A 27,896-nucleotide genomic window follows, 5' to 3' on the forward strand; every position below is an offset into this window, starting at 1 on the left:
GAGTTTCTCATTGAGCTGCCCCAGCTCTGATATTATAAGATTCACCGTGCCAGTCGCCTTAGCCGAATGCTTGTGGCTCAGAGCTTCCGTTTCCAGAAGTCAGAGAGGAGGGAAGAGGGACCTATACCATGCATAAACCTATACGCAAAAATACGATATAGATCAATTATAATACGAGAGGCGACTTCTATTTTCGGCAAAAAATCTCGCATTACATTTAAGCAAATGTGGCATCCGCTGAAAGAACAAGAGGTAAGAGTTCCCACAAATATGGCAAATGCAAGACACTGGACATACTACTGAACCTGACTTTAACACTCATGCACACGACAACAGACATTCATACTCGCAATGGCACAACAGAAAAGACCCAAAAAATGGTCCTGGCCAAATAAGTATCATAAATGCGTGATGAAATAAAGAAACACATAAATTTGATGATGAAACATTCCCTACAGAGTGCCACAGAAAAAAAAAAGACATGGGGCCTACACTACCTCTTCATTGAACAAGCAAGTCTTACTTGCCCCACTGAGCGAAAACCAATCTCTTACTCTCTCTCTGTGCGTGTATACAATAGCACTCGATGGTACCCTTAAAAGATGGCACCCTGATGCAACCTGGCAGGTGACGGTTAATGATTGGTTGCATGAGTTTGCTTGGGACAACTTGCACCGCACTTAACACTGCTTACCAATTAGGCTTCAGTTATATTCCTATAATATATGAATTAAGTGAGATATATTGAAACTAATTATATTTTTGAAAACAGGAAGAATAAACATATATACAAACCTAATTTAATTACGATATCTTAAATAATAAAAATGTTCATTTCAAGACACGTGTCTCCCCTTAATTTAACCGTTGTGGGGACCTGTCCCTGTGTTTGCTTTCCCGCGAGGCATCGTGCAGCAGCAGTCTCACCTTGAGGATGGACGCATTCCCTTGTCAGTTACATTAACTGGCAAGAGAGGGCACCAGCGTCGCTGTGCGGGAGACTGCTGAAGCCCGCGCAGGGGAGATGGGGCTCTTCGGCTGGGATCGTCGGCGTCGCTCGCGGCTCCGCTCTTCGCCGGCGGGGCGAGGAAGCAACGGAGAGACCCGCTCACGTATATTGTCCCGTCCGGCCTTCGGAGTATATATCCCTTGCCCTAGTGCGGGCGAACATTCGCTCAGAACCTTGCTGGTGAGTCGGACGACCTCGATTCATTAGCGTATCTTGTTGCTAGCTGGCGTTATTGTTGCTGTAGCAATAAATGCCTGTTTGTGTCAGCCAATGTGTCGTTCCTTTGTTCCCTCAGAGCAAGGCCCGCCGTGGTTGGCGTGCGCTCGGTAGCGTACGCGATCACGGGGTGGGGTCCAGGCGGCTTTGAACCGTGTCAGCCGCGATTGAGTGGGGAGAACGTACTTATCTCCCCAATTCAACCCCACACCGTCACCTGCCAAGTTGCATGAGGGCGCCATCTTTTATGGGCACCATCGAGTGCTATCGCATGCACGCACAGAGAGAGAGAAAGACAAAGGCTTACGCCTTATGAAAAAAAAATGAGTTTGTTTTATAATAACCTGCATAATAAAGTGCACCAATGGGACATATTACAAGCTGTGTTGCCATTAGTAATTACAGCCTTAACCATCACATATTAAAAAAAACTACAAAGAGCAAAGAGCAATGCCTTCAACACACACCAAAGCAGTGCCATTGCTTGCTTGCTTTAGTTTAAAATTCTTATGGCTCTTTACATTGGCATGAAGGACAGCCTAATTCTCAGAAGACAGACACGCTCTCAGGTTTGTATGGTAAACGGAGTTACAGTGATGGGAAAGGGTGGCGGCTCACCCTCAGTCTCTGGTCATTGAGCGTCCACACCCGGCTGGAGAAGTCATTGGAAGCAGCCAGGACCAGGTTCTCCTGCAAGCCATTGGGCAGCAGAAAGGTGTAGCACAGCCATCACGCATTGCACTCATAACCGGCAGAGCCGTCAATTGACAGCTTGCACAAGAAACACTTTCAACAATGTGGGAGGAATACCTATGGCTAACAAGAGTCTTTCAACAAATGGTGCAACGCAAGATTGCGGAGCACGATAACAGGCAGCTTGGGGAGATAGTCAAAGGAGGGCGAAAAGAACCTAGAAAATTCTGGCAATAGTGTTACGTGCTGGCTACATAGTGTTGCATAGTTGAACGCATCTCAGGCCAGTAAAATCGTTGTGTGCGGTGGAGTGGTCGGGCCACTCCCAAGTGCCCAGACGTGATGTCGTCGTGCATCATTTCAAGAACTGTAATGCATAGGCTTTCTGCTCCCCCAAAAGCGAAATTCTTCTTATAAAGCAATCCCTCGCGAATGCAAAAACTGTTCTTTACAGAATCTTTGGCGGCATCAAACAAAGAGGTTAATGTTCGGTCTTTGCGTTGCTCAGTTCGGAAACCTCGAAGATCAGCGAAGGCTTGTGAACATGAAGCCAAGTATTCATCGAAGTTGTCTGCGTCGTGAGCAGTCGTTTGAAGCAGCAAACGCGAAAGACAATCAGCATCTTAGTGTGTACGGCCGCTTTTATGCACCAGAGTAAAATTAAATTCTTGTAGGCGCAATGCCCATCGAGTGAGCCGTCCACAGGAGTCACGAAGACTCACTAGCCAGCAAAGCGAATGGTGGTCAGTCACAATGGTGAAAACATTCCCATACAGATAGGAGCAGAAGCACTGTGAAGCGAAAACAATGGCGAGACGTTCTTGCTCGGTAACCGTGTAATTCCTTTCGCACTTACTCAACGAGCGGCTGGCATATGCTACCACGTGCTGATAGTGGCCATGGCGTTATATAAGTACAGCGCGAATACCGATACCACTTGCATCAGTGTGTACTTCAATTTGTGCTGATGGGCAGAAGGGGTGTAGGATGGGGCCCAAGGCCCAAAGGAATTTCAGATGACGGAAAGCTGCGTCACATTCGCTGGTCCAGTGGAATGGTGCATCTTTATGCAGCAGACACGTGAGTGAGTAAGCGATGTCTGCAAACCTTGGTATAAAGCGTCGAAAATACGAGCAGAGCCCTGATAAGCTCTGCAGCCCTTTCACTGATAGCACCGTATAATTTTTGACAGCTTCAATTTTTTTGGGATCTGGTCGAATACCTTCTTTATCAACTAAGTGACCAAGAATAATTGTTTCACGGTTCCCAAAATAACATTTCTTTGAATTCAGGACAAGACCAGCTCGTTTCATGTAATCAAGCACAATATCCTGATGGCTGTTGTGCCCACTAAATGTTTTGCCAAAAATTACATCGTCCAAATAACATAAACAAATTTGCCACTTTAGTCCACGCAGGATTGTATCCAAGAACCGCTCGAATGTTTCAGGTGCATTACATAATCCAAAAGGCATAACGTTAAATTCATGAAGTCCATCTAGTGTTATGAATGTCATTTTTTCGTTATCTGCAGTGTGCATGGGGATTTGCCAGTAGCCAGATCTCCAATCAATACAAGAAAAGTATGAAGCTGAGTGCAGACAGTCAAATGCGTCATCTATACAAGGAAGCGGGCAGACGTCTTTCTTCGTGGCTGTATTTAAGCGATGGTAGTCAACACAGAACCTCCATGTGCCATCTTTTTTCCTAACAAGGATAACTGGAGCTGCACAAGGACTGGAAGATTCTTGAATAATGCTGCGCTTTAGCATCTTTTGAACTTGGTCATCTATTAGCTTACATTCAGTTGCTGAGACTCGATAGGGCTTCTGGCGTATCGGAGGTGCGGACCCTGCGTTGATCGTGTGATGAATACGACTGGTAGGCAGCAGTGTTGAGTGGTCCTTGGCAAAGTCGAACAAGATCACGTGCTTCAAAAGTACAGTGGTGGTTCAACAGCACAAAAAACACACACAGACCAAGTAGGAGACAACACACACAAACCAGCGCTGAACTTACAACTGATTTTTTTTATTAGGAAGAAGCATGTCATATATACATACACGAAAAACAGTGCACATGCGCAATGTCAGCAAGATACCTAGTGCTAGTACATGGTAAAAACCGCTTTAAAAGCACGTGTGCATCCGCAGAACCGCTACCCACTATGTAGCCTATTGATTTCTCGAGACAATAATGTAACAGATGGGGTACTCACACACCCTTCACTTTTTCTGATAATATGAAATGCCTCCGCTACTTCTCGAGTGCGCTGGTCAGAATGAGCGAACAGGACATCAGTATCATCAAAAAACGACATGCAATTGCACGTGAAACAATGCTTAGCTAGGTTAGTTTCTTTCTTTCTTAAAGAATTAGCGTGCACCATGAGCCGCACGTTAACGCAGTGGCCAATCTGGCCTATGTAGGTAAGGCCACAGGACTGAGGGGCTTGATACACTACGCCAGTCTTGCAGGGAACATATCTCTGTTTTCATGATTTATGTTGCAAGCATTTCTTCTGCGCCCTTCATGCTTTCTTTAAACCGCTGCCCCCCCTCTTTCTAGCTTGTTAGGTGCAGAGAGCAGAACCTTTACCCCATGCTTGCTCCCCACTCTTTTTAATCCGGTGCGACAGCATGTGGACATATGGCATAACCACTACCTTTCTTCTCCCTTCTTCCGAACCACTTTCCAGCCCCAAGGTACTTGCAGACGATTTCAGCGCATGGAGGACTTTGTCTGCACTCGAAACGACAACTGTGTCCTGGAAACCAGCTTCCCTACATCTGTCTATTTGGGCTAAGAGACTGGGAATCATTTTATGATAAGATTTCTTTACTGCCATGCCTAAGCATCCCGTAACGATGCCACTTTTTACAAGCTTTGAATGAAAGGGCTTGTAATTCAAAAGGGGCTTTTCACTCCTAGGGAAATACTGCCAACAGACATGGTTGGGTTCGAAAGACAACTTTAAATCAAGAAATTGCAAGACTGTTTCCTGAGGGACTTCATGTGTGAACCTCAGCCCCGACCCTTTACGTGCAAAAGCATCAAGAACATTTGACACAAATTCTGGATTCACGGACCTAGCCAGCACCAGGTAATCGTCCACATAAGGAAAAATGCGTATACAACAACCAGCTAGATCAGTCTCAACTTTCATATCAACCCGGATTAGATAAATGTTACTGAGAATGGGAGCTACCTTGGCACCTATGCACAGACCTGATTTTTGCGTATAAAGTCAACCATTCCAGTCAAGAAATGTGTTACTCAGGTAGTAAGATAACATAACAGTTCCAGAAAGGAACCTGTTGTGATTCCACACCCATTTTGGAACACGCATTCATTGTTGTCCTCCGTAATACATTGCTGAACATACTGGATTAGTTAAAAGTGTGGAAGAGAATAAAACAAATCAACCACATCTGCGCTAAAACCATCACATAGTGCCGGGCTCTCATTTCGGAGGAAATCAGCTACTGCCTCAGAATTAGGTATGAGAAACGAATCCTTTATGCTAAGTGTTGACAAATGTTTGCAAAGATAGGTAGATACAACCAACTGCCAAGAATTGTGCTCAGAGGCGACTGAGTGTGAAAGAGAATAAAACAAATCAACCACATCTGCGCTAAAACCATCACATAGTGCCGGGCTCTCATTTCGGAGGAAATCAGCTACTGCCTCAGAATTAGGTATGAGAAACGAATCCTTTACGCTAAGTGTTGACAAATGTTTGCAAAGATAGGTAGATACAACCAACTGCCAAGAATTGTGCTCAGAGGCGACTGCCCGGAAAGGAACGTTAGGCTTGTGCGTCTTAGCATTTAAGAAAATTTCTAGCACCGGGTGTTCAGCTTCCTTCCCTTTCTTTGCTATACCTTCTAACTTAAAACTTCTGAAGTAAAGTCACCGCCTTCTGCTTGCTCTGCGCCGGGTTCTTAGTGACACTTTTGAAGTTCTTCATAACTGCTTCATGGGCCTTTACAGAAAACTGGTCCTCTGACATTACTATAAAGAAACCCTCCTTATCCGACTGGACTGTGCGCAAGCGGTTATCATACAGATAGTTGACTAATGAGCTAAACTGCTTAGACTTCCCCTTCGAACTAACGCATCTAGAAACGGCATCAATGCACTCTGACTCGCATTTAGGTCGATCTGCAGCAGGGGCTTCAGAAGACACATCTCGTGCAAGTGCCAACCTTTCGACGGTCATCATGCCCGATTCTAGGCAAAACTTCGGTCCAAGACATAAAGTTTGTGCATGCCTTGGATCCACAGCCATGTCTCCAAGTACCAAAAGCTTCCCTCCCACAGAAGAACGCCTCTTGGCTTTGGGAAGAGAAGGCTGGACGATGTTCCACAGGAATTCCACACGCTGGTCTGTAGTCCTACACCAATCATGAAAAACACGGTGGTTATAGCGAGGTATGCCGCTGGCGCATCTTGACCACAACACATCCTTGAAGAATCTTGCCTGCCGCATCCATTCACTTCGAACAATCTTGCAGACTCTCTTCGTCTCAGACTCTTAGACTCTCAGTGTGGCCTCTAACCACGGGAAAGATGCAACGAGGCACGAGGATACTCTTCTTAGAGCAGGCAAGTGTCGTAGGTTCTACTACAGCTTCAAAAGATTCGCACTGATTATTGCGAATAGAGAAAACCCGCACGAATGCTGCAGATAAGCTGGTACAATAGTGTCTTCTTCCATCACAAATGCTCCAAAATCAGGTGCTGAGTCATCCACAAGAGCCAAAAGTAGTGAAGATTTCAAAGCAATCTCTCCCTTACGACAGTCTGAAGTTCCAGCACATTTTTGCAGAAAATCAATCCCAAGAATCACATCATGCGTTGACCGAGGCAGCACTGCAAATTCTGCTTTAAACGTTAGGCCACCAATAACAACATTCGAAGCACACACACCAAGTGGAACCAAAGGTTCACCACCAACACCGCGGAATAACGCTGCACTTTAAGATAGCTCCAATGTATGCAGTGCAAGTTTCTCTGGGCACTTGTGCCCGGTGAAACAATGCCTGTTCCGCACGCTTCTTCTTTGCAGAGTCGTCCCAAAACTTTTTCTTGATCTCGCTCGTAAAGGTAGCCCATGTACTTAGTGAATCCTCGTGGTTGTCGAACCACTCGAAGGCAGTGGCAGCAAGGAAGAACACCACGTTAGCCAGTTTAGTAGCAGCATCCAAGTGATTATATATCCTCACTCTTTCAGGGTGTTTCAGCCACTCATCAACGTCCTCCTCAGGTTTTCCAAAGAATGTCCGGTGCTCTCGATAATGTGGCCGGTTGTTAACCGTAGATAGTGCTGATTGCTCGGTATTATCATCCCCAGTCATGCCTGATGGCATTGGTGGGAAGCCAGCGAGTCTACGGCTCCTTGCATAGATAGAACACAGAACCTCCACCAAAACTTTTACGTGCTTAGTACGCACGGGCGTTCATTTACAGTGGGATCAAAGCAGGACCGAGACGAAGCCTACAAGTGTCCTTCTACCCTTTCTCTTCTTTTTCCTCTACCGATCTGTCCGAACGTTGATCTTCTTCCGAATGCGCGTGACAATATGCCTCTTATTTTAGACTGCAAACCAACTACACAATGCTTGAGAGATGAAAAAAATGAAAAAACTGGTGCCAGATTTAGTTCAGCACCTTACTTCCAATATACGAAAGCTTTACGAGAACTCGCCGCCAGATGCACTAGTGGAGCCGCCGATACCACAGTCGCATGGGTAGCCAACCATATCGTGGGAAGTGACCAGACTTGTGATTGACCGTGCCCTTGCTGTCCTGGATTTGCACACAGCACACACAATCTTCCCGCTGGATTAGTTAAGTGCCTTGTGTTATATGTGGGTCCGCGATTCGCACTCCGAGCCACATTGGATGACTTGCATGGATTAGACCCGATCAAACCACATACCCTGCACATACAATAACGTCCCTCAGACTGCTGCGCCAGACATGCAGCCGCCAGTTTTTATTCAGAAGCCCTCCCACCCTTCAAGTGTAGCCAGGTTGGTTACATGCTGGTTGCAGTCATAACTTTGGTGGCGCATAGTGCTAGCTTCTGCTATATATAACTCTGTTCGGAGGACGAACTTTTCCAGACCGGGTATACACCGGGGCCAGCAAACAGCTGCTGGTGCTGCAGGGTACATGTGTTGGCCGAGAAGTCTCATCCACGTTGAGCGAAGGGCAGAGGTCTTCGGCATTCCTTTGTGCTCGAGATGATGGCTCAGGTCCACGGGGGACAGGTGTGCCGCCCTTAAGGGTTAACGGTTCCTGCGACATCGACCCCCCTCGTGATCGACCCCCAATGATGAACGAATGTGGCTCTTGTCCCAAAGGCGTGATATTTCCCAATTTCCATTCATCATTCAGTCTGAACTAGACCCGTTGTCCAGGTTCAAGCCATTTCAAGGGTGACGTGTGTTGGTCGCCGTGCTTGTGCTGTCTGATTTGACGGGCCTGAAGTCCTCAGTGATGGGCTTTCACTTGGTAGTTTGGAATCAGGAAAGTTGGATGCACAGGAAGCAATGTGCGAACTCGGCCCATCAACATTTCAGCTGGAGATGGCAATGCGGACGTCGATGTTGCTCGGTAGTTGAGGAGATCTAAGTCCAGGTCCTCTCCTGACTCTTGTGCCTTGCTGAGTGTATTTTTATTGTACTGATTGCTTTCTCTGCATGTCCGTTTGATCTGGGGTAGTGCGGTGATGATGTGTAATGCACAATGGACCACGAGGCATTGAAGTCTGCAAACTCTTTGCTGTCGTATGGGCGGCCGTCGTCGGTCACGACTTCCTGCGGAACACCAAAACTTGAGAGATGAGTCAGCTCCCACTCGACGCCTGGCTCGAAAGTGGCCAGAGAGAGATCAGCTGCTTTGCACTAGGCTGCTACGGTCATGTAGCCACCAAGGCAATTCAAGGTGACATGGCGTGGTCCTCATTCGAGGAACAGGAGGCCTACAAGCAAACTCGGATATGAGGGATGCCTTCGCCCAATGGACGAAAACTGATGGGCACAGCAGATTTACCACTACCTCCATTTTAAGTCATCAGAACGCCTTGGTAAAGGAGAGTAAACCTGCTGCGCCAGAAATTCTGCTTCCTGGCACGCCTCGACTCCAAAGAGACAAAGCAGAAGAACAACACGGTCATCAAGGTGCGAGTGCCAGTGGAAGAGGGCACCAAGTGGCCCTATCTATGCAGGACAAGTCCACCTTGCACCTGTGCTGATCCCACAAGGTGGCCATCAGCAAAGAGCAGCTGTATGACAATAGCGTTGGCAACATGTTGCTTTTTGAGGCATTTGCAGCAGCACTGCGAACGCTGATCTATCGTCAATGCTTTGACACTACAGCTGAAGTGAAGGCTGAGATGTGCAGAGAATGCGAGAACGCACAAGTAGAAATCGAGCACCTGGTGCTGCCTGCGGCCGTGGCCTACAGGAGACACCAATCTGCCAATAGCGCTAAAAATGGCACCCGGTTTCTCCAGGACAAGGGTGCAAGAGCTTGTTAACACCACGGCTGCAATGAGAACTTGCCTGCAGGCTTGGTGGAGAATGGTGCACAAGTGGCTCCCTGTGTGCGTGGTGTGTGAGTCCGTGTGTAGTCCCACCTCCAGTTTCAGAAGAGAACGGTGAGGTGACTGCGCTTGAGGTGTTGTGTACATGGTGACGTTTTGCTTTTCATTTGTTGTACATTAGCATAGTGCGTTTTTTTGTTTGTTTTTTAATTTTGCGCCTTTTGCACACCAACTAATGGCTAGGTCCCAGCAACGGTGACCACCCACATCATAGATCTGTGCATTCTCCTAATTGGTTGAGGAGGCCTGTGGTTGCCAACAGGCTGCAAGCAAGTGTTGAGAGCAAATAGAAAGAGTACAGGAGGATCAAGTTTTAGCATTGTCCTGAAAGTGTACATGGCAATTCCAGAAGTGGCGAAAAATGCAAGTTAGGCTGGCTTCCCTGCAGAGCAATACGAGCCGGCAACGAGGGACCAAATGCCAGCTAGGGAGCCTCTCTGCATTAGAGTAGTGCCACGTGGAAAAGGTTCACTGGAAAGAAAGCCGCCACCATTTTCACCACCTCCGGGCCAGTTAGCTTCAGTTGGGACAGCCGGTCTGCAGGATGGTTACTACAAGGGCTGCAAGACTACACCGCTGCTTCAGGGGGCTGTTGATGGGTGCGAGAGGTGTGAATGCTTTGCCTGGCTACCACCTATCCACTGTAGGAGCCTGAGGGACAGGCACTGCGCTAGGTGTTAACCTTCTTTGGCAATAAAGAGGAAAGGCAGAGGGGAGTTGCTGCAGGATGGCCGCCTGGTCTGTTGCTCAATTCGCAATTGCTTCACTCCATAGCTGGTGCCATCTAAAGGAGCTTCTTGTAATCGGACATGCCGAAACAATTCTTTATAATCAAAGAATCTGTTGTTTTGAAGTGGCTTTCTAACGTTTGAAATGTGCAGTAACGTTATAATCTGCATTAAATAACATTCACCACCGATCTCGGACATATCAAATTATTGTTTATACCAGAGTCAGGTTATCCCCTTGAAAATTCCATGCAAAAGTATAACACTGTTGTTCGTGTTTATCAGGCTCGCATTAGATATATTGAACGCTGCACTGTACCTCTGCAAGTGGCACTTCTATTGCCATACCCACGATCACTTTTCATGCAGAGCACCGGGTCGGCTGTGCAGTCTTAGACACTAACCTGGCAGTGCTAGCACTGTAATACCATGTGACAAGGTGAATGTGGAGTGTGCTTGAGGGCAGCCTTCAGCCTCTAGTACTCATTTTCCAAGTGACAGCAAGAAGACGACCGTCACTCAGTCTGGCGGCAAAACCCGCCACACATAGTGAAGCCTATTGGTGGTTTTCGCAGACGCACTTCGCTGCCAAAGGCATGGCAGAAATCAACTTAACCTTAATTTTAATGAGACATTATTCTGTTTAGAGTCCAATGCTAACAAGATTAGACATCTTATGATTGTCAGTATCTACTTTTAAATAACCATCTGCTGTGGCTTCGAACTGGAGCAGGTTAAACCTAGCAACGCCTAGAGAGAAATGTGCTGCTGCCGCCACGCCGGCGGGTGGAACGTCGCTACGAGAAGCGCATTGCTAGCGTGGGAGCAATGCATTTTTATTTATTTATCGAACCCACAGGGCCAAAGGCATTTAGAGGGGAGTGGTTACAAATAACCAATATAGTTTTCATCCTTCTGTTATAAAATGCTACCTAGTGCAGTTCAAAAATGCTGGTTACCACTAATGTCGATAATTTCTGCGGGAGGAAGGTGGTTCCATTTATGTGAGGCACAAGGCAAGAACTGAAATGCAGATATGGTGTAACATGTTTTAATTCCAACTTTGTGACGATGATCAATGCAGTGTACACATATCTGGATGAGGTAATGAGGGAATTGCGTAGTGTGGGATGACGGTACAGCTTATGAAAAAGGTTCATACGTGCTATCTTTTGGCAGGCTGCTAAGAGCAGTAAGGAAACAGCTTTAATACATGTTACTAAGCCGTACGGTTAAAGCTAGACCAGACAAAACGAGCAATGTTATTTTGGACCAGCTTCGGCAAGGCAATTAGTTTTTCATGGTAGGGATCCCTCGGCTACAGATAAGCTTATCTACTGCGAGGTTCAGCTGTATATACAGGGTGTTATTCGATATCAGTTAACCAGCCTGCTAGTTAGCACGTCTTAGCTGCATGATGTACTACACCGCTGACAATGTTCTTCAATGAAAAAATGCCCTTCTAACTCAAAAAGCCTATTTTCGAAAATTGTGTAAAGTCTTAGACGAAATATCATGTATAGATATAACACCCCCAGCAATGGGTGCATTATGTTCCCATTTATGGCTTTCTCCTAGCTTCAAGCTGCCCTTACTTAAGCAGATGTTTCTGCCACTGGAAAATTTATTGAAGCCTGATGTGCTCAAAATTCTTCGGATTTCTTCGGGTACATCGTGCATGTTACCTGCTGTTACAGGTCCAAATAGATGGCGTCAACAGCTGCACAAGCGAGTGTGCCAATCATGGCAGACTGCACATATGCACTCTTGAAGGGCTGAATGTGCGTGCTAACAGCAACAAAACCCAATGAAGTCTGAATTGTGCTTTGAAATAACAACAAAGGAATCTTAAAGTGTACAGTAAGAGACCAGCCCCAAGAATGTGACTGTCACTGTGTGAGTAAAGAAGTTTAATGGCATAATGGCTTCTTGCAAAGCGCACTTGTGTAGTAAGAACTACAGTCGCCGACCAATTTTTCGGACTTGAAGGGACCCGAAAAATGGTCCGAATAATCGAACAGTCCGAAAAATCCGTGAGGAACAAAAAAATAACTTTATTCAGATGAAATCGACTTAAAAATGTCACTGACATTACCTTGCGGAAGATTTCTCTTGCTGGCGACGATCTGCGCCTGTATTTGCACCAAAGTTGTGCTTTCACTGTACACGCTAGACAGCAAGGTCACCGCATTTAGCTGGAATACTTCCCACGCTTCTTTGACGGACCCGGCGGGGCCATGTTGTCTACAGCCCGAGTATGCACCACACCGCTCGTTAAACACACGCAAAGATAAGGCACTTTTCTTTCAAAGCAGCGGAACCGCCAGACGCAATCACAAATCGCCGAACGGATGTAACTTCGTGAAGACTGAGCGCCACTCGGTCGACACGGTCAGAGAAACCTAAGTGACGAAACGGCGAGTGGCGAACGTATGAGACTTGCTGCGGTGGCTCAGTGGTTAAGGCGCTCGGCTACTGATCCGAAGTACCCGGGTTGGAACCCAAACGCGGTGGACACGTTTCGATGGAGGCGAAACGCAAAGGCGCCCGTGTGCTGTGCGATGTCAGTGCACATTAAAGATCCCCAGGTGGTCGAAATTATTCCGGAGCACTCCATTACGGCGCCTCTTTCTTCCTTTCTTCTCTCAGTCCCACCTATATCCCTTCCCGCCGAGATGTGAGATAGCTCCTGCACAACTGACCATTTGCGGAAAAGTTTCTGCGCATGCGCGGTGAAGCCGCAGCCAGCGCCCTCTGTAGGGGATTTGGATTTGGTTGGAAAACATGAGCCGGCCGTGCATTCCTGCGCTGTAGTGCGGTGACTGATGTGAGCTGTAACTGCCATGTAACTGCAATGTTTTTCTGTCTAAACTAACCAGCGCTTTGCAACTGCGAGACTTCGACGTAATAAAAGCTGCGCCAAGATACAAGACGCAAAACACTAAGCCGTTGATGGAGCCGGTAAAGTGCGCATCCACCACGTTTCGAAACGGGTGTTCCTGCTACATTTCGCGCTTGCTGCCAAGTCTACACAGCTCGGTCGTTCTAGAAGAGTATTGGCATCGACGCACGTGCGTATTCGGTGACAACCGAATGATATATATACTAGTATGATCATTCACCATAAATGCTACAATGTCAAATTGTGCTATCTGAACAGCGGGAGCACGGCAGAGCGCAGCCTCGCGTATATCCATGCATTCTAACGCTCCCACAGCCGGTTAGCATGCAAAGCAAAGCTCCGCCATATCAGCACAAGCCGGGATTGAGATAGTACAACAGGTTGCTTACTAATCAGTTAAGTGTGGCCTGCGGCAAAAGGTGCTGCATGAATTTAGCAGAAACTCCTGCCCTATCAATGAAGCGCAAACATAAACGTCTGTGCGCATTAGGAGAGTGAGTCGTTACACTCGCCCGTGCATTGGTGCACATTCATGCACATTTTTATTTGGTCATTCGGCGTTCCGATGAGGTAGTAGGAGTGCAGCTATTGCCACACATGGTCGTTTTTCAGGCTACAACATGAAAAGTCATTGCTCCACCCAGTTTCTAAAAATGGAAATGGGATGTTCTCCTCTTCTATCAACCTCTTTCTTTGGCAGACGCATGTTTCCATCAAAGAAACAACACTAAAACAACAAAACAAGCGCACGTGAACTGCTGAACGCCGCCTTGCCCATGTTAGCTCGATAGCCCCTTTCCAACCAAAAGTGCCGGCGGAGCTTCCCCGGTTGTACGACAGATGGCACTCGCTCTTCCGCAAATGGTCAATTTCCTTCCCCCAACAACAAATTTTCAACGTATGGGACAAGTGATAACTGCCCGCGACAACTTCGGCGACAAACGTCGGCGACAATCCGGCTGCCACCTCGAAGTGTCAGAGATCGCAGAGACCTCTACTGGCAACAATGAGCTACCGAAAGTGTGTCAAGCCAAGCCAACTGCAGTGTAAATCCACCTCAATCCAAGATGGCGCCTTTTGCGCCGGCGAAAAGCCGATAAGATGGCCGATTTTGGCCCGTAGGCGACTGAAATTAGTCCCAAAAAAATCGAACTTTCGGACTATTCAAGTCCGAAATATCCATCGCAAATATGTATGCGCTTCTATGGGGTGACTGACGGTGCCCCATCGAGGTCCGAAATATCCTACAAGTCCGAATTATTGGAGTCCGAATTGCCCGTCGGCTATATATGCACAGTTTGCACCAAAACCCTTTGGGAGTCTTTGAAACTTGTGCTAGCTAAATAAAATGGACTGAGCACTATGAACTGATGGCACAGATCACAGCAGATTTGCGATAGTTCAAACTCTTATAATTTGTAGTTTTGGTTAATTCAATCAAATTTCAAAATTTCGGCTGGCCGGCTATATTTTCAATGCATTTTAAAGCCGCTTACTCAAACGCCGCTTTCTTTTGAATGCGGTTAATTCAAACATTTTGTCTCGCTCCGACGTCCTAGAGCACAAAAGAGCGTGAACTGGATATCTAAACCCTTCAAACCGGTTAGCTCCAACGTGGCCCAAAGGGGGGCCGTGTGAATCGGAGTACCCCGTTGCGGCATGGTTTTATTTTCTGAGCTTAACTTAAGCTTCAATTAAGAGCTTCGATTAAGATTGTCTTCCTCAGTTAGAGCCAAATATCTGTTCTGCAGCGATATCCTGAATTCCTCTACTTTCCCTATTAGCGCTAACTCGTTAATGGGCTCTCGCTTCACTAGTTTCTGCAGTTCCTTCTTCAAGTCTAAGCTAATTTGAGACCTTACCATTCTGTGGTCGCTATAATGCATCTTTCCGAAGACCTCCACATCCTGCCCGATGCCATACTATGAAGTCTATTTCATTTTTATTCTCACCGTTGGGGCTCTTTCACATCCACTTCCTGTTCTCTCATTTCCTGAAGAAGGTATTCATGATCCATGATTATTCTCCTCTGCGAACTCTACTAAGACTCCTCCCTGCTATTCCTGGAGCCTATACCATAGTCGCCTACCACCTGGTTTCCGGCCTGCTTCAAGCTTACATTCACACCGAAGTCGTCCATCAGTACAATGTACTGTGATTTTACTTCGTTCACTGTCGATTCGCTGTATCTACAGAAGCTTTGAACGAAGCCCCATTCTCATTAGTACTACAGAACTCCTCTACGTTGCCAGCTATATCCTGATTAATGAGGAATCCCACACCTAGTTCTTGTTTGTCTGATAATCCATGCTAGCACAGTATGTGCCCTTCCCTTGGTACTGTATACGCCTCACCTGTCCTTCTGATCTCACTAAGACCTATAACATCCCATTTAATACCGACTAGTTTCCCGACCAGCACATCTAGTCTAGCCTCACTAGTCTAGTCTAGTCTAGCCTAGCCTAGCCTAGACTAGTCTAGTCTAGCGTTAAACGTTGCCAGGTTAAGTTAATGAGAGAGGCAGTAGCGCACAGCAATGCGTCATCCCACCAGTAACGAAAGAGGAAGTAAAGAAAGCCTTAGGAGCAATGAAAAGGGGGAAAGCAGCTGGTGACGATCAGGTAACAGCAGATTTGTTGAAGGATGGAGGGGAGACTACGTGAGAAAAACTAGCCATTCTGTATACGCAATGCCTAACGACCTCTACTGTACCAGGAGTTAGGAAGAACGCAAATATTATCTCAATTCACAAGAAAGAAGATGCCAAGGACTTGAAAAATTACAGACCGATCAGCTTACTGTCAGTTGCCTATAAAGTATGTACTAAGGTAATCACTAGTAGAGCTAGTACAACCTTAGATCAGGCAGGCTTTTTTAAAGGCCACTCGACAATACGCATACACCATATTCCCATTATCAACCAGGGCCCGGATTACGGAACTCGCTCCGACCGCTCTACAATTGAGAGCGCTCTAAAATGCCCGCTCCTATTGGTCGCCGGCGCCATTTTGAAAAGTTGCGTCACGGGAAGCTGCAATGGCGTCACGGACAAGAAAAAACGCATGACGTTGAACACCTAATTATGCCCGCGGTTTTAGACTGTTTTTTGCGACCACGAAGAGTCGGTCTACAGAGTTTTAGAGGGAAAATGGCGGCGGCGGCGTCTGCTGTTTATTGGTGGCGGAGGCGGCAACGTCGGCGCCAGCAACGACGAAGGACGGTGTACGAGGACGCGTATGACTTGCCGGACGAGCTGTTCCGTCGGTTATTTCGACTCGATAAGGAGAAAGTGGAGTGGTTGTACGGCGAACTTGCAGATGAACTGCGAGGCATACGGACGAGCGCTTTGTCGGTGCGGTGGCAGGTGCTGTGCGCTCTCCGTTTTTTTGCCTCCGGGGGCTTTCAAGTGTGCGTCGGCAACGAGCAGACCGTCGGCCTCGCACAACCGACGGTGAGCAAGTGCGTGCGGCGTGTGGCTGAGGCCATCTGCAAAGTCGGCGCACAGAAGGAATGGGTGCGTTTCCCGGCGCACCCCGAAGAAAAAGCGGCAGCGAAGGCGACCTTCCTTCCCCGCGGCACCATCTCCGGCGTCGTCGGCTGCGTCGACGGCACACTGATTGCCATAAAAGCGCTGCGGAGAGACCCAGCAAACCAGGCAGCATTCTGGAGCCGCAAAGGATACTACGCGATGAACACCGTGATCGTGAGTAGACTGGCTTTCTGACCGCATGGGTTCGAAACCCGCGACCTCGACAGTGGAAGTTCACGTCCAAGATTGTCTGCCTGTGTTTCTCGCAGATCTGCGACGCAGACATGAAGATCCTTGCGGTCGACCCTCGCTGCCCGGGGTCTTGTCACGATGCCTTTTCTTGGCGCTACTCATGGCTGCGTCGGAAGGTGGAGCACGGGCTGCTGGAGGATGGAGAGTTTCTTCTGGGTAAGCAGCCTATTGATCATCGGGCCACTTCGACAGCACGTATTAAGCTACAGCAGTGGCTCATACCTAAATGAGGCGGGTTATAACATGGATGACATGCAACAGTATGATGTATCGTATTTATTTTTGTGTATTTACTGTTACTGCTGGTGCACAGGCACAAGAAACATTGTTATAAAGTGAATCGTATTTCAAGCGTAAAAAACCAAGGCAGAAGAGGTGTGCACATCGTTATTGTCGTGTAGGATATCACAGTACATCATTAACCTAGAAGGCTGTGCTTACAGAGGTACCCCTTAGTCATGAATCTTCTGCATACCTATGAATTCTGGTTCAGCATACTGGCTTTGAGCTGCTTGATATGAATCATTTATTACATAGGCTACAACACACTTCACTGCAAATTTTGGTCGTGCAGGAGACAGTGGATATCCACTGGAGCCGTGGCTGCTCACACCAGTGTCAGGGCATCCTGGTGCAAACACTGCAGAAGGGCAGTACAACGCAGCACACGCCTCAATGCGATGTGTTGTGGAACGCTGCATTGGTGTTCTCAAAAGCCGCTTCCGGTGCCTTCAAAGGTACCGGACACTCCACTACGAGCCGGAGCGGGCGGTGGTCATCATTGCAGCGTGTGCTGCATTGCACAACATCTGTCTTGAAGAAGCCCTGGCTGCAGACGAAGACGACACTACTGATGACCCTGACAACAATGGACCACCTCTGCTTGGCGGGGACAGGATCCCGCATGACCTACCTGCGTGGTAGAGCCATGCGAGACCATATAATTGGCCTCTTTGGCACAACCCGTCCGCAGAGGCAAGCACACCTGCAGATCGTGCGGCGACAGCAGCAGCGGCAGCAGCAGCGGCAACAGCAGCACCACCGGCAGTAAGCCCTAGACCATCTGGCAGCTGTGGCTGCAATGACTCGCCGTGCTGGCGTGGCGAGTTGTCGTAGCCACTCTTGCTACGGGAAGTGCCATTGCCCTCTGTTAGTGCGTGAGCCCCTGTGTGATATGCTGCCCTTGGCCACTGGTAGCCACATTCCAGCATTTGTAAATTACTTTTTCTTACGTGTGCTTGAAAGCCTCCAGTGGCAAGATATGAAGCGCACACACCAACTGCTGCTCCACCGGCAGTGGTCACCAGTACGCCTTTCAGTGCATCAGCAAGCTTGCCGCACAGCTACTGCACTTTCTCCTTCTCAAGTCGAAATACACGCCGAAACAGCTCGTCTAACAAGTGAAATGCATCCTTGTACACCGTCTTTCGCCGTTGCTTACGTCGACCTGCCCACTTAGGCAAACAGTTGCTTGCGGTAACTATGTGTTTGATGAATGTGCACGAGGGAAAAGTGTGGTGTGGAGACTGCTAGGCACCAGTAAAGCGTTTGTTTTTGCACCACGTTTATTCATTGGTCACAATAATTTTTTTCGCCACAGCTGTTCATACTAGTTTCCCAACTGTAACACACAGCAGGGAAACAAAAGCATGCAGCATCAACAGTGATTTGCATATGCCTTGTCGAGTGCTGTGCAGAGATTGCACAAGAACCGTTGCATCTTACACTGTGGCCAAACGGGCGAGTTGGCTGTACATTTTTAAGGCGAACAGTGCGAAAGACATAGCCGGAAAGCACAGGAAACACAGGATGAGCGCTCGTCCTATGTTTTCTTTGCTTTCCGTCTAAGTCTTACGCGCTGTTTGCCCTTAAAAAAAAAGCTTCATCTTTACTGCCAGCTTGAATGCTAGTAATCACAGGTTTGGCATGTTGTGCATACTTGTAGGCCCGATGTAGCCCTGGTTTGCACTTTGCTGAAACACATTACATAACTGGTGGAATGCACAGCAAGTGCTACACAAGACATTGCTCTTCGTAGATTTTACTGGACTAAAAAACCATGTTACGTGTAAAAGACACACGAGTATCACAGACGATGATGCCAACATGGCTGCGTTTGAAGTTGTAAAAGGGACCCACAAACGAGAGCCATTAACATTGTTGCATCATACCTTCAAATACGGAGCTCAAGCGTCCGCCAAATTTTTTTTTGCCTGCATTCAACACTAGTTCAAAAGTGACTTTGGACGAATGCTGGCAAGCCTCATTTTTCCTCGGGTCTACTGAGGATAGAACATGTTACAATGCACGCAATGGACACTGTACGGAAAAGCAGGAAAAGTAATGCGAAAAAAAACGGTTCAGGAACATGCAAACAACCTTAACAGACACAAAATCGAAGTGTTCAATATTTATCCAGAATCCCGATATTATGATGCCCTTCATAACTACAGTCACTTCAGAACAACTTTACCCCACATATTGCACTTGCCCACATATTGCAATGAAAGAAAACAAGCACTAGAAATTGCACCTTGTGCACCTGCCACAGCTGCAGGTAAACATTTGAAAGGAATGGAGAATAAAAGAGTATAGGAGGCTTTCACACCTGGCAGAGCTTAAATTACATAACTTGAAGAAAATAAACAGTGTGAAGCATCCGGGCCTGCAGAGCTTACAAGAAATAAAAAAATGATGCTATGGCACATGGCAGAGATTATCTTGAATAAATACAAAAACAGAAACCTGACAGAGAAGCAGACAATGTAAATAAACAAACACATAAAGCAGAAATTTTAACAAGCAAACTAAAAATAGTTCAATGAGTCTGCACCTGGCAGAGAAGTAAATAATGTTCTTGAATAAATATAAACATATGAAGATGTTCTTTCATAAAAATAAAAACAAGCAAATAATGCACATAAATATGAACAATTCAATGTGGCGCAGGTGGCTTGTAAGATTAGCGTCAGTAGGTTCACGTTCCGGATGAGCAGCTCTTGCTGACCATTTGACGCCTGCACAGCATCTGTCACCTCGCATATGGCCTGCATGTAAAACTACTTCCAATTACAAATTATTACTGACAACCAATTTTGAGATCTCGCTTAAGCTTTATGTAAAATGTCAGGTGCTGGAGATATTTTGGACAAAGTATGGTTGTAGAAGACTCGTGTCAGTTTCATAAACTCAGCTGTCCCAACTACCTCCCACAAGAGGCGCCAAAACAGAAGTAGAGGTGCTCAAAAGAGAGCACTGATAATTATGCTTCAGGTGACGGCTTCGACTCTTCAAAGTGCAGAGTGCGCAGCGAGTACACACCTCCAGCATACTCTGCTGAAAAGCAGCGTCCTGGCGGTTCCGGGCGTCAGTAAGGGAATCCAAACGATGCGATTCATACAGCATCTGGCGCAGCACCTTATTGGCCCCATCGTCTCGCTGTCGCTTCTCAAGAAGGCTAGGCGTGGCACACGTTGAGGGCTGCAGTGGGGGCTCTGGTGTGTGCTGCTGTGAGGGCTGCGGCGAGGGCACTGGTGTAGCTGTCGGGAAAGAAAATGTGCTCATCACGTGGTGGAATACGCAAAACATTTGGTACAATGTGTTAGAGGACTTGACATAAATATACAGGACAGCAATCTTGGGCAGCATTGTTGTAGCATATTTCATGTGCACATTTGCTAGACTGCTAGGAGATGTCACAGCCTCACTGCAAGAGAAATAAACATTCTGCACTGCGTGGCAAAGCCAGAGAGAGATAGTTTTGAGTGTACTGTAGAATCACTGCAGTATTTTGGCTACTGCTGCAAATGCTGCCAGAGAGTATAGTGCTATTACTTTCAAGCAGCTGCCAGAAAGGGTAGTATGGAGCTTGAATAATGGCAAGCCAACTCACGGTCTGTGGGGCTCCGTGTGTCTTGTCGACAACTTGCTGAGGCTCCCCGTTCATCTCCTCTGCTGTAACAGGGTAAAAGGTGCGGCTGATTGGTACTGGCAAACCATGAAACTAAAAGAGCACTAGCAAAATAGAAGCAATCAATAATGCTCAACCACTTGTCTATGCATTCCTGCACCTCCTCCAAGACTAAAATACACCACAGATGGAATAAACTGTGCTAGCAAGGCGCAAGGCACAGACATCATGTTTTTAAACGGCCGACCCCTTGTTGTTGAGAATCGACGCAAGCTGGATCCACAGCTCGCGCTTTTCAACAGCTGTGTATGAGTTTGTTAGGTCGGCAGAAGCCCGAGCCAAGAGCGGATGGCTCTCCATAAACTCTATTATGATAAGCTCTTGCTCACTCGGCATTCTTCGTGTTGGCGCCATTTCGAGACTATAATTCCCGCTTAGAGAATTGCAGCAGCGAACACAGCGGGGAAAACAAACAGGGAATAGTTTCTGCTCCGCTTTTCGAAAGCAGGGAATAACAGGGAAAAACCTTTGCTCTGAGTTCGGGCTAATATGTTTTTACAGGAACATATGCGTGTGCTGCGCTGCAGCAACTTATAGCACAGCCAAGAATGACCGAAAACGAGCAAGGTTGTTAGCGTGCGCCCAACCGCCTTGCTTGGTTCTTGCTCCTTCCCAACTGAATCATTTGTGCCAGACGTTTATGAAGCCAAAAAAGTTGATTTTATCCAACAAGCCGTGCTTCGTGGACGTCTTGTATTTGCCAAAGTGAAAGAAACAGAACCCAAATCATATGCTTGGCATGTGGCATCTTTAAACCAATAACACAGGCTTACCTCAAGTTGTCTTCGTCGATTTTCAGGCCCGACGTTTCGTGCAGGCTTCTTTCTGGAGGCCCGTGACCTTCACTGGCTTCGATAATTGTTATCCGCTCACTTTGGACAACCAAATAGAACCTTGATTTCAGACGACGCGTAAAAAAGCAGGAACTAGCCGTGGGATCAGCTGTTTTTTTGAAGGCCGCCATGTTCAGTGTTTACATCTGCCAGCGCGCCCTCATGGCAACAAAACTTACCCACGAAAGCAGTTATTTGCAAAAGTGAATGTCCTTCTTGTTTTACTTCATGGCAGTGAGAGTGAAATACACTTTTATGAAAGAATAAAACAATGTTTATTTTATTCACTGCGTGTTCTTATAAAAAAGTTAACATACGGCCCCTTGCCGTGCAAATTGGCCTCTTGTCGTGCAAATAAACTCTTCCGGGGCGGCCCCCTACTAGCCATTGGTTGATTCCGCGTTCCGTCACGCGTTGACGTCTCGCCTTGTCATCATGCTGTCGTCATTTTGACGTAATGCTCTACAACTTTAGAGCGAGTTCCGTAATTCGGGCCCAGGTGATAGAGAAATGTGCAGAATATAACCAACCCCTATATACAGCATTAATTGATTACGAGAAAGCATTTGACTCAGTCGAAACTTCAGCAGTCATGCAGGCATTGCAGAATCAGGGTGCTGAAAGTCTTATGTAAAAATATTGGAAGATATCTATAACAACTGCACAGCTACTATAGCCCTCCATAAAGTCAGCAATAAAATTCCAGTAAGAAAGGGTGTCCGACAGGGAGGCACCACCTCGCCAATGCTATTCACCACCTGTTTACAGGAGGTATTCCGAGACCTGGATTGGGAACAGTTGGGGGTAAGAGTTAATGGAGAATACCTAAATGATTTGCAATTTGCTGATGACACTGCCTTGCTGAGTCACTCAGGAGATGAACTGCAAAGCACAATCAATGAGTTCGACAGGCAGAGCAGAACTGTGGGTCTAAAAATTAACATGCACAAAACCAAAGCAATGTATCAACAGTCTCGCAGGGGAACAGCAGTTCACAATTGGCAGCGAGGTGCTGGAAGTGGTAAAGAAATTCGTCTACTTAGGGCAGGTAGTGACAGCTGATCCGGATCACGAGAGGGAAATAACTAGAAGGATAAGAATGGGGTGGAGCGCATAGGGCAGGTTCTCTCACATCACGAATGGCAGTTTACCAATACCCCTCAAGAGAAAAGTATATAACAGCTGTACCTTACCAGTACTTGCCTGTAGGGCAGAAACTTTTAGGCCAAAGAAAAGGGTTCAACTTAAATTAAGGACAACACAACGAACTATGGAAAGAGAAATGATAGGTGTAACATTAAGAGACCAGAAATGAGCAGAGTGAGTGAGGGAACGATCGTGGGTTAATGACATCCTAGGCAAAAACAAGAGAAAGAAGTGGGCTTGGGCAGGGCATGTAATGTGAAGGCTAGGTAACCGATAGTCCGCTAGAAATTGATAGAAAGGAACTGCAGTAATGGAAAGAAAAATGATAGGCGTAACATTAAGAGAGCGGAAGAGGGTAGAGTGGGTGAGGGAACAAACGCGGGTTAGTGACATCCTAGTCGAAATCAAGAAGAGAAAATGGCCTTGGGCACGGCATGTAAATGCGAAGGCAAGATAACCGCTGGTCCTTAAGGGTAACGGAGAGAAGGCAAGCATAGTAAGGGGTGGCAGAAAGTTAGGTGGCGGTTGAGATAAAGAATTTCGCAGTGATACGGTGGCCGCAGCTGGCAAAGGACAGAGTTAATGGGAGAGACATGGGGAGACATGGCAGAGGCCTTTGCCCTGCAGTGGGTACAGTCAGGCTGATGATGATGATGATAATGCTTGGCATTCCCAGCAGTGGGCATGCACAAAAGATGACGGAATTGCGAAAACCGTCATTGCTGTGCAGTTTTTCACTTAAAAGCAGACGACCAGTCTATTTTTTCATCAATTGAACTTGCTGCGCTGCGAAAAAATTTAAAAGAAGTTTTTTTGTAGCCACTTGACTTATCGACCTTCAGATGATTCCAACACTTTTTCATCTCCTCTATTGCGAAACCAGCGCATTATTGATAACTTTTTCCAACCATACTTGAAACAAACTTACCACTGTCTTTCACCATATTTTTTGCTACAGTAAAGCATTTCGCTACATTTGCGCAGACAAATAGATCCAAAATACTATATGTATGCACAGATATCAATACAGCAAATGAAATTCAGTCTTGGGTTATATTAAGGTGCACTTCTGATAATTCAAACAAAAATCTCTGGTCCATTGAGGTTTGAGTTAACAACAGTCTACTGTCGATCAGCTGCAAGGCATTAACCCAAATCAATTGGAAATGCTTAAAAGACAGCCACAAAATCAAGCCCCGAGGAATGAAGACATCTGCAATCTGGTGTAAACTATTGACCACTGCTGCACTGGCCCTGAGTTGACGCCATCACGCACTGCATACCTAAGCACCTCAGTGCTTTCCGTGGTTTTATAGTAGACTGCGAGACATCTCAGAGTTTACTATTGGTTATCAAACACAACCCGACAGGCAATTCAATTCTGTTGAAACGTTTAGTTTCCTGCAGTTTGTTTAAACATTAGATGCAATATAAGCCATCCACTGCCACTCTGCCTCTTTTAGGAATTTCCAAATGTAAAAGCTTTCATGTGCACTCAATGATTAAAAGCAGTATGAATGGTTAACTGCAAGAACAGTACGCTACTCTTCCATCGGAGTGCGACAACTACCGACAACGCTGTGCCATTCTCATGTCCACAGAAGTGTCAGCAGTTTACTTTTTTTTCAAAACACTCATCTTATCGCTCAAAGGGCCAGTACGAAATCATGGAAACAACATGAGGAATGCCCACAGAGGTGTCCACTCAGCATACCACCAGCCACAGAAGCGAATGGCTCACCTCGGTATCCATGTCGAGGGACATGATGGTGGCATTGCTCCCACCCAGGGTGCCCCTTAGAAGAGCCTGGTCTGCACAAGAGGCAGGAGCCAGCAAGGGAGAGGTGAATGCCTCTGGTACAGTCTGTGTGGCGTTTTTGTGCAGCATGTTATAACGATTCACAACAAAAGTCCAATTCGTTAGTTTTACAAAGCTAAACATCAATGGTTAGTTTTTTACAGTCATGCACAAAATTTTGTACAAAGTGTCACAATCGTTGGAAATTGTGACATTCAAATAGCATAAGGATTTGCGAAATAAACATCTGAGAGATTGTGGAATCACCTCCTGTGTTGAAGATGCACATATTAGAAAGTCAGAAAAAGACGTGTACGTATTATTAAACGGCGGTGAAATCTGCCTGCCTGAAAACAGTGAGACACGCGCTATAAGCTCAATGTTTTAAGCCATATTATTAACTGCATTCACTAATCGGTATACAAAATTATCCTATCTCCAATATGAAGGATGCTAAATTTGCCTGAAACAAAGACAGCATCGCTAGGTGCAGCTCATTCTCAAAAAAACACTAAATTTGCTATGTACATACTAAATGTGCACATAATGCCTTGAAAGGTTAAATAAAAATGTAGGTAGCAAACTGACTGCATTTTGCCATAAGCTTCATAACAACGAGGCTTAATCTTTTTTTCCTAGCTATGGGATGGGAAGAAACAGTGAGAATGCTTCATCGGGAATGCTTCTGAGTGATGTTTATCCTAAAAGCCAAAGCAATGGCCTCACCCCTGGTGAACTCCCAGATCTTCACCTTGCGGTCGCCACCACCCGTGCAGAGGATGCGGCCGGATGGAGAGAACTGCACCGCATTCACTTCCCCGTCGTGCGCCTCCTGCACACAGGTGCCAGGTCTCATGTCTGCCTAGGCTCATGAGAGCTGTGCCACAGGCGAGCCACAGAATGGGCAAGCAGGATTAGGAGTACTCACAGACTGTCCTTTCACTAAACTTTACTTGGAAAAACACCATGCTAAACATTTGGAACATCAAAATATTTATGAGCAAGAACTATGTTAAATGGGGCCAGATCATTTTTAACAACTGAAACAGCTTTAATTAGCAAACAGAAAGAATTCAGCCTGAAAAAGATTGTCCCCACACCACACATTATGGGGACTACGATGAAGCATGTTTGTCTCTGGCTACTCAGGAACAGGCTTGACACCCCCCCCCCCCACCAATTTAGGTTGCTCAGGTACCACTCTTAAAGAAAAATGGGAAGCGTCCTGTAACATACGTATTTGAGCAGGAGCCGGTTGGGTACGAATGACTGGAGGCTCAGCGGTGCCACTGACCGGGTGCTGCAAAGTAAAAAAAAAAGAAGAGGCACCACACAGAGTTGAGGATCATCTCTCATTTGGTTTGAAATAAAGAGCGTTGATATGACTAGGCCAAGGCTGCTCTAAGATACAGCCAGTTCAGAAATGGACCAAATACGCACTGTTGCATTCGAACTTCCATTACACTCTTATCACCACACCCCTCCCTGCGTGAGAAAGACCTCAGGCACTGCAGGCTAAACTCAACAAGAACAATACATCAGAAGAAACATACCAGCAGGCCTTTAGTTTAGTCAGAATACTTTCAAAGCTCTTTTCAATAATGATGCTACTGCGAGAATCACACTAGCAGCAATGGCAAATGAATTTTTCCTCGCCAACTTGAGAACAACCAAAACTTCTTTGAAAACAGCCAAGAAATCACAGCACTGGACAGGGCCCCTCTCCATATCCAAAATGGTGAACAAATTGTAAGCTTGCGCATCAAGTCCAGCCAGGCATGCAACAGAAAAACACTCGCCACAGGAGAAATGGAGAAGCACCCTACAACCAGCACATATGCAAGGTATTTCCTTGGTGTACTAGGCGAAATTGCTGGATGTTATTTTCACAGATGGCAAACATTCATTGCAAGCTGATTTGCCATGGGTGTAAAACATTTTCACCACAAAGTTTACACAAGACTGCCCTCTTCGCTTCTTTCTTCACTATGACAGGCGCCTGCACTGGTGCTGCAAGGAAAGCTTCGCACTTAAACCATGGACCAGACATTGCAACACTTCTGACCCGTGTCTTACACGCCAGATTAAACTGCACATCACCCACATGATGCATTAGGACATTTTTGCAACACTGCCCCTTTGGCCACAACAAACTCTACAGTTAATTAGTGTTATGACATACTGGGAACCAAGGGGCCTGGGCAAGAGAAGAGCACAGAGTGAAACAGCAAAAGGAAACAGACTGCAGCACAGAAGGGGAGAAGTAAAAAAAAAACAAATAAATAGCGAGCACTCACAATGCAACATGGTACGGCCAAACATGGTCACTTACAAGATCAAGGGACTGTGAACAATAAGCAAATAAGCTATTCCCATTATTTCTAGGAAAGCTAAAGAGTACAAAAATAAATTAGTCCTAGCAAAGTATGGGGTGAGAGAGTGTCAAGTGTGTCGGGTTCTTGATGACAAGTACGGTGCAGGACTTGAAAGGACAAATTGCAGTTGGCCTGTATGAACAGATTACTGCATTGTGATGACAAAGATGTTACTTTAACTAAAAATGAGGCTGAATAAGCAAGTAGAAAAGGTCACAATACCAGCTGCCTTCGCAAGCAAACTGCGGTGCATCAAGGCAGTTTTTGTGCACAGACCACAGAAGCTAGGCCACATTGCCATTCACTTCAAAATGAGGACCACAGGCTAGTCACAAATTTAATAATCACAGATTTTAAAGGGAAATTGAAGACAACTCCATTCAGCTGCTGTAAGTAAAAATTGATTCTGTGGCTCTTCCCGGCTATATTAACCTTTGTCTGGCAGCATAACATGTATTTATAAGTGATAAAACTGGATTTAAAAATCTTATCAGTTGATTCAAACTTGTGACGTCCTCAATCAACCAAAAGGGACAAGCTGCCACCATTTTGAACCTGCTGCGGTGGCTCAGTGGTTAGGGCACTCTGCTACTAAGCCGCAGTTCCCGGGTTCAAACCTGGCCGTGGCGGCCACGTTTCCGCGGAGGCTAAATGCAAAAGCAACCGTGTGCTGTGCTATGTCAGTGCACGTTGAAGAGCCCCAGGTGGCAAAAATTGGCAGGAGACCTGCACTATGACAGCTCCCTCCTTTCTCTCTTCGGTTACCACACTGAAATGTGCGAGAGTTACTGCGCCATTTCCTTTCCTGAAAAACCAATTTTGCCCTGCAG

At 46.4% G+C, this 27,896-nt stretch overlaps 2 protein-coding genes across 4 annotated transcripts in view; both read right to left on the reverse strand.

Annotated features, from left to right (window-relative positions):
- Window positions 1–27,896, reverse strand: part of Atg16 (Autophagy-related 16) — a 187,409-nt gene that overhangs the window by 40,713 nt on the left and 118,800 nt on the right. For all 3 annotated transcript variants that reach the window (XM_077657219.1, XM_077657221.1, XM_077657220.1), the window contains 4 exons: window positions 25,928–25,991; window positions 25,418–25,523; window positions 24,635–24,705; window positions 1,844–1,915 (listed from right to left, as the gene is read on the reverse strand). In XM_077657219.1, coding sequence (XP_077513345.1) covers window positions 1,844–1,915; window positions 24,635–24,705; window positions 25,418–25,523; window positions 25,928–25,991 — 313 coding nt within the window. The remainder of the gene's footprint in view (window positions 1–1,843; window positions 1,916–24,634; window positions 24,706–25,417; window positions 25,524–25,927; window positions 25,992–27,896) is intronic.
- Window positions 18,339–24,582, reverse strand: LOC144124504 (uncharacterized). Its single transcript, XM_077657222.1, has 3 exons — window positions 21,688–24,582; window positions 20,837–20,898; window positions 18,339–20,483 (listed from the first exon to the last, which is right to left on the reverse strand). Exons 1-3 carry the CDS (start codon window positions 21,876–21,878, stop codon window positions 20,134–20,136), a joined length of 603 nt encoding a protein of 200 aa, XP_077513348.1. The 5' UTR covers window positions 21,879–24,582; the 3' UTR covers window positions 18,339–20,133.

The sequence above is a fragment of the Amblyomma americanum genome, chromosome 3 (assembly GCF_052857255.1).
Source record: "Amblyomma americanum isolate KBUSLIRL-KWMA chromosome 3, ASM5285725v1, whole genome shotgun sequence".
Lineage (NCBI taxonomy): Eukaryota > Metazoa > Arthropoda > Arachnida > Ixodida > Ixodidae > Amblyomma > Amblyomma americanum.

Coding starts and splice junctions, on each gene's coding strand:
- LOC144124504 (XM_077657222.1), bottom strand. CDS start 21,878: ATGGCGGCCTTCAAAAAAACAGCTGATCCCACGGCTAGTTCCTGCTTT. Junction 20,899..21,687: donor ATCGACGAAGACAACTTGAG/GTAAGCCTGTGT, acceptor ACCCTGTTACAG/CAGAGGAGATGAACGGGGAG. Junction 20,484..20,836: donor CACACGGAGCCCCACAGACC/GTGAGTTGGCTT, acceptor CTTTCCCGACAG/CTACACCAGTGCCCTCGCCG.